Here is a 7122-nt window from a genome sequence, read left to right on the forward strand (position 1 = left end):
TCAATACACTTAAAATCACTTCTATCATCGTTTAGTAAAAAAAAAAAAAAAAAAAAAAAAGAATTTCACTTGAGGTGGCAGAGTAGCGTTTTTCTTTTATTTTATTCACAGTTTAACCACGGGCCGGCTATCTGCCCACGGATTCGCCCGAACCCGCTGCCCGTACAACACGGTCTGATTCAACCCATTCCTTGCAATATTTTTCCCAAACCACCCAAAAATTGAAAACTGAAAACCCTAGAAATGGAAACTAACTCAAATCCCCAATTCTGATTTGCATGGAATCCCTACACCTTTCCCGTATTCCCCATATCGGATCCGCCTTATTCGTCACTTCTGGGACCCTCCATTTCTTCTTTGCTGGTGGCTGACCCGAACTCGGACTGAGAGAGAGACACAGAGGCAGAAACAGAGAGAAAGAGAGACAGATACAGAGAGTCAGGCTTATGGATAGTGAGGGATCAGGTCCGGCAGGTTGCAGCCCGGGATCGATCGTTTGGGTGAGGAGGAGGAACGGGTCATGGTGGCCCGGGAAGATACTGGGGCCCGAAGAACTCGGGGCTTCTCATCTCACTTCTCCACGGTCCGGGACTCCTGTCAAGCTTCTCGGAAGGGAAGACGCTAGCGTGTGAGTCTCTATCTTCCTCATTTTTATTTACTCAAAATTACATATTAGGATTGGATTGTTCTGTAAAATGAAAGATCTCGAGTCTGTCAGTGAAGTTTGTGCACTACTGTGGGGCTTTACGCTTGACTATTGGGCCCTTTTTCGACGTTTTATTTTTCATAATCACAAATAGATCCGTGAGTTCACGAATATATATATATATATATATATATATACGTTGTGAGGATGCTCTTTTAGGTTGGTAGGAAATGTAATGGCGTTTGTGAAATTGTCGAGAACTATTTACTCAAGAAATAGTAATTGACGGTGGTTTTGCCAATTTGTTATATATGTATCAAGGGGGAAGTGCCATTTGAGCAGAGCTCATTGGCTTGATATATGTACATATACATGTGTGCATTGTGCTTTGTGCATTGTGCAGAACACAAACATAAATCTGGTGGGAGTGCATCATCTTTTGTTTCATAAAATCATTAGTGTTCTTCCTGGAAAAGAAAAAAGCAGCACATGTTGGAGCCAGCTCAAATAACCTCACTGAAGAACTAGATTTGGCAGAGTAATTTAGGTTGCAAAGGTAGCCCATCTTCGTGCTTTTATGACTCTATATGATGAGAGGAGAAGCATGATGATGGGCCTAACAACTTGAGGAGATATGTGCAAGGAAATTCGATGCTGACCCTGCAATACGTGATCTTTCGGCCAGTCTACAGTGAGTGATATGAAAAGCTAGATGGAAATTGAAGAATTACCCCAAACCTTGAACCAAAATCCCATCATTTACTTTCCTCTCCCAGTACATTTTAGTTATTGATTTGATAATACTAAGTAGATTTTGTCTTATCAATGAAAAAGAGGAACCTTACTTTTGGGTCTTTCCAAAGCAGAGATCCAAACTTCATTACTTAGATGTCTTTGGCATTCTATAGGTAGGATGGTGATGGGTATGGTTGAATTATGGAATATTTGGGTCTATATTTTTATCCCTAGTGGCTTTACATTTATGTATTTTTCATTACTGTTTTTTGCTTTCAAATTTTCAATGAATATATCGAGTTTATGAAGAGGTGGGCGATGTTACTTAAAAAAAAAAAAATGAAGAGGTGGGCGATGTCTGTTTCTTTTCAAATCATAAAGCTTAAATTAGTTGGATTCAGTTAATAGTGGCTGCCTATGCTGCTTCAATGGGTCAGTTGAATTTATTCTTACTCTATGTAATGACTACTAATCCTCGTCTACCTGTGTGTATATGGATCTTGCTGGAAGTGCCTTCAAGTGCTAGGATGCGATCATAGAAAAAATCTCATGCAAATCTGGTTTTCCATGGTTTCCCCCCCCCCCACCCCCCTGCATCATGGTGGCTCATTACCTGGCCTTTCCCTCCTATTTTCTTCCTTCTTGTTCTCTGCTTAAATTCTTTAAAATTTTCTTTTAGTGTTAAGCATGCAAAATCTTCTTCTAGTTACATTTTTCCACAGGTTACGCAATCAGCCTCAAGAAAATTTTGTGGTGATTTCTCAACTATCAAATGAATTATCTCATTAGCTGTATATAAAGTATGCTCTCTAGATACCTTGAAAATCCTATGCTTCTTTTCTTGATCATTAATATATTTTATTTAATTTATCAAAGAAAACTCCCAATGGATTACGCTTTGATATGCTGGTTAATTATTTTAATGAAGAGTTTGAAGTGCTTTGATATTATATTTGGACCGAAAAAAAAAACAACAAAGTGGAACATGAGTTTCTTTAATAAATTATTTGACATATTATGTTCATTGCCTGTGTTGTTATATAGTTATTTGGAAAACTAATATGTTGTGTGACTTGTGTCTTATTCTTCACAGATGTTTTGAGCTACTTCTTTGGTATTCATGGCTGTTTTTACTGCACATACTCTGGTATTCATAAAACTCTTGGTTTTTTTTTTCTCAGCGATTGGTACAATTTAGAGAAATCCAAACGTGTGAAGGCATTTAGATGTGGTGAGTTTGATGAATGCATTGAAAAAGCTGAATCCTCCCAGGGCATGCCTATAAAGAAAAGAGAGAAATATGCACGTCGAGAAGATGCTATTCTGCATGCTCTTGAACTTGAGAAGCAACTTCTGGAAAAACAAGGGAAGTTAGGTATAGATTCTGATCGCAGAAGCAATAAATTATCTGGTGGTTTGAAAAAGAGTTTAGTTAGTTGTTCAGAAAGTTATGGAGATGATAATGGAAAACATGGAAATTCCAATTCACATCAATTTCCTAGCAGACATGAAACATATCATAATGATAAGTCCATAGGTGGTCTCTCTTCACAGAAAGCCATAGATGGAAATCAACATAGTGGGGATGAAGATCATTCTGAAATTTTACCTCGGATGAGAGGCTTGCAGGATTTTGGTCTCAGGATCACCCCTTCCAAACAAAGGCTTTTATCTTCTGTTGCTTTGAATGGTTCTCAGAAATCTTCAGTTGAGCATCATGCTGATGCTCTTCCGGGTGGTGGTGTCCTTAGTATGGGAAATGCAAGTCAGGCCAATGGTAAGCTTTCATCGCATAAGGAGTTGACTAAGGAACTTTTGGTCAATAGATGTGATATGCCACTGCCCTCTTATTCAAGGTTTGCAGAGTAGTGCAAAATTAGGAGTTCCTCATTCCTTGCTACCTGACTATGGTGCTGTTTCTACTTCTATTTCAGGAGTGGAGCAGATGGGAGTTACTTCCCGAGCAAAGAGGAGCAGAAGTCTCTACTTGACAGCAGAGCATGGTGATTCTTTTGATTGTGGTGAAACTTCTCAAAGCCATGTTGCGATGTCCGCTTCCCAATTTGGAGTGAGTAACTGTCTTCCTCATCCTGGTTCTTTGATTGAAGAAAACTCTTCTGCTTTTACAGAAGACGTTGATGATTCTTCCGAAACCAATTCTTCAGACTCAGAGTCTGATTCTTCCGAGACAGAACCAGAAATCGATGAAGAGACAACTTTACTATCAGGTTCAGTCTTACTTTTGTAATTTTTTATCTCGTTTGCCACGAGTATTATCTACCTATTAAAAATTGATTAATCTATGTGGTTCAATTCTCTGTAATTTGTAAAAGATTGCTAATCTGATGCTTGCTGATGATCTCTCCCCGTTGGAAATTTGGAATATTTTTCTGTTGTAACTAACCATGAACAGGTAGACGTGTTACAAATAAAAGATTCTTTATGTGATGCGCCTAATTGTTGAAGTCATAGGATCACTTATTATATTCACTCATATTTTGCCACATTGTTGTATGATGAGCAGTTTTGAGTTCTTCAAAAGAGTGTGAGAATTTGATGTATCTTGTTTACTAGTTCTTGTTGTCTTATCAGTGCATTGGTTCCCATTCCATTTATTTCACTGTCATTGCCGCATGGAAAAGCAATTATGTGGATAGAGAAATTCTACACATGTTTCGAGAAGTAGTGAATACTGGATGTAACTAATGTTCTGTTGGAGTACCCTGATCAGCTGCCCTCCCAGTCCCCCCTCCCCCTTATGTATTTCTGTGCATAGTGCTAACCTCCCTACCTTCTGGTTAGTTTTGTATTTTTTGGCTATATTTGCTTCAATCTTTCTTCTTGAGTGAAACTGCTTTGACCTGAACAACTTTACCCAAGGATCTCCCAATTCAAGCATTGGCGTGTGACTTTAAGGTAGAGAAGACACTTTATGGTAATATCTGAAGGCATAGATATTTTTGGAACCATAGCACTTGATGTAGGTCCAACTTGAGCCATTTTTTCTTCTCTTTTGCGAAACGGCAGATCTTATGAATAGAATTTCATAATCTAGATTTAGAAATTAAAAAATGGTCTGAAGGTGGGGACTTCCGCCTTATAGGTATGCTTGGCTGGGAGTTACTGACCAAATAACAGATCTGATGTTGGTCCTGGGAGTTATGCATGGCTATTTGGTTTTTATCAGCATGTCTGCAGGCTCCTATGGTGTGGAAGTATCCCTTTTTTTCAAACTTTTTTAAGCTTTTGATGCATATGATGTTTGAATTCATCCTTTTTTTGTAATTATTTGATTTGAGTGCCTGCAATGGCTTGGCTTGCCTATATTGATGTGTTTTTTCCGCTCACCAACCTCTAATCTATCTGCTGCTTGGATGTCACTGTCTACAGTAGCAGAATGGAATGCGCTGGGAAGATCTGAAGCACAAGAACATGGAAGCATGAACATTGAGGAGCAGGATGGTTTAACATTTTTGGGCGACACGTCTCACCTTTATCTTCATGACCATGTTTCTGCTAATGATGCTGTGTCCAAATGGCGATTGAAAGGTAAAAGGAATATTCGCAATATTACCAAAAGGTCTGTGAATGCAAGTGATGGAAAAGGTTCCATTCAGGGAATGTATTCTGAAGAAAAGGGAAGTGGTTTGAGGCAAAGAACATTGAGGCAGAATTTGAGTTTCCATAGAAATGATGATTTTGATTATAGTGTTGATGACGATGATGATGTTGAGGATGAGGATGGTGATGATAATATAAGTGAAAGGGATTTTGGCAGTCAGAAAGTAAAAATGGACGGTAGATATTCCTTGGCATCAAGAGCTGCACCCAGGGGTCGAAATAGTGTTGCACGTAATATGGCTGATTGGGAGGACTTGACATGGGAGGATCGGTCTCCTTTGAGAGGATATTGGGGGGTTAAAGCGGAGCGTTTTGATCCATATTTTAATGCCCATCGTCGTTTTGGTGGGAGGCCAAGATCCATGCTGGTCAATGTGGATTTGAAGGTTCAAGCAAGCTATCAAAAAGAGCCTGTTCCTATTGTGTCTCTGATGAGCAAGTTAAATGGGAAGGCAATTATAGGGCACCCAATTCAAATTGAAGCCCTAGAGGATGGTTCAGCTGAAACTCTTCTTTCTACAGTCGATTTTGGTAATGAGGTGTTTAACAATGAAAATACAGCACTTCAGCCAGCTTGGAGGACTGCGAGGAGAACAGCAAACTTTCGGGTCCCGCGTCCTCATTTATCTTCAGTGCCGGAAGGTGATGAAGCTGCCGAGGATATTCCCTTCTTAGGTCAAGAAATGAAACCCCCGTTAAAGAAATTAAATGCAGGGAGTTTCAGTTATAAGCCATGCCCGGATAGGAGTAACCTCCCTCTCATTCCTCGGCCTCAAACTGACCTGAAGATTTTGAAAAAGCCACCAAAGAAAGTAAGCTTGTCATCAAGTCAGAAAACAAGAACTCTGTCTTCAATAGCAACTGATCATAATTTTAGTATCAAGCCAATACAAGATGGCAATAGTGGTTTCATGGATGGGCTGATAAAGCCAGAGTCATCTGGGCACACTACAGTTGCTTGCATACCCGTTAAATTAGTATTCAGTAGGTTACTTGAGAAGATCAATAGGCCGCCATCAAAAGCAGCTAGTAAAGCGGTTTTGTTGAATGGTGATGTGGAGAGAAATCAGTCATAGGTTACTTGTACATTTTCACATGGGAAACAATAAAATATTATACTGCTAGCACAACAGTTATTGCTTATCAGCATTGTGAAGGTGAAGATTCTGCTGCCCTTTTGAATAATGAGATAAAGCAGGTAATAGAGAAAGAAACCATAGATTGTTATTTTTAAGGGACATTAACTGCACATTTGTAGGAACTGGGTTGGAATTAGAGAAACATAACTTGTGGTAGCCAGAAACAAGGTAATTAGAACTTATGTCCAAAGTTGGTACTTTGAAATTTATGTTGACGCATGTATATTTTATTTCTGTACAAGCTTATTTATGTACATTTTTTATTTTTAAAAGAATATATGGAAAATCAGGAATAGTGGGGGATCAATTTAGATTCGTTGTCGAATCTGTAGTTGTGTTGAGCAATTCATTGCAGCAAGAGATATGGTCAGCTGTTTGAACTTTCATGCTCTTCTTAATTAGTTACAAAAAGAAAGCAAGAAAGAAATGTTGTCTGTAGGGCTTAATAATGCATATAATGAGGATGCTGATACTTGTAATTGGGTGTAAAGTCGGAATATATGTACTGCGTGTGTTCTTTCCTCTCAGACCCAGCTCCTGCCTCCTGATGTTGGAATATTAATCCGTCTTTTTTTAAACAATATTCTCTTTTCACCTTTTCCTTACTGTTGAAATTTTCCGTTTTGATGTAGGATCTGCTACACTATACATTTGTATTTCGCTCTAAATTTCGGCCCGTTCCGGCCTGTTTCTGCCAATTCTAGATTGCATCTCGGACCGTTTTTACTTTTAATGGCAACTTTGTAATTTTCTTGAATTTGGATTACATTTTTGTAAATTTAAAATCTATATGACATTAATGTAAATTTAAAATCTAAAATAGATTTATATAATATAATTTTTTTTTTTTTTTTTGTAACTTTAAAGGATACTGAGATTCTCTCTCAAGAGTGGCGCATGTCACTGACGGTCGTCTGTCAGCGATTCGATCCATCTTTCACTTACTATTTTCTTATGTTCTCACTTCTCCTAACTAAGGAT

At 38.5% G+C, this 7122-nt stretch overlaps 1 protein-coding gene across 4 annotated transcripts; it reads left to right on the top strand.

Moving 5' to 3' along the window:
• The first annotated feature begins 194 nt into the window (after nt 1–194).
• LOC121257886 (uncharacterized protein At1g51745) lies at nt 195–6525 on the top strand. 4 transcript variants are annotated; one of them, XM_041159145.1, is made up of 5 exons: nt 195–628; nt 2563–2756; nt 2919–3158; nt 3316–3609; nt 4772–6525. In XM_041159145.1, exons 1-5 carry the CDS (start codon nt 447–449, stop codon nt 6076–6078), a joined length of 2217 nt encoding a protein of 738 aa, XP_041015079.1. In that variant the 5' UTR covers nt 195–446; the 3' UTR covers nt 6079–6525. The 4 variants fall into 4 exon arrangements, with proteins under 4 accessions (XP_041015079.1, XP_041015078.1, XP_041015081.1 ...); XM_041159144.1 differs by having other exon boundaries at nt 2563–3158; XM_041159147.1 differs by lacking the exon at nt 2919–3158.
• The last annotated feature ends 597 nt before the right edge of the window (nt 6526–7122 follow it).

This window comes from Juglans microcarpa x Juglans regia, chromosome 3S, assembly GCF_004785595.1.
Source record: "Juglans microcarpa x Juglans regia isolate MS1-56 chromosome 3S, Jm3101_v1.0, whole genome shotgun sequence".
Taxonomy (NCBI): domain Eukaryota; kingdom Viridiplantae; phylum Streptophyta; class Magnoliopsida; order Fagales; family Juglandaceae; genus Juglans; species Juglans microcarpa x Juglans regia.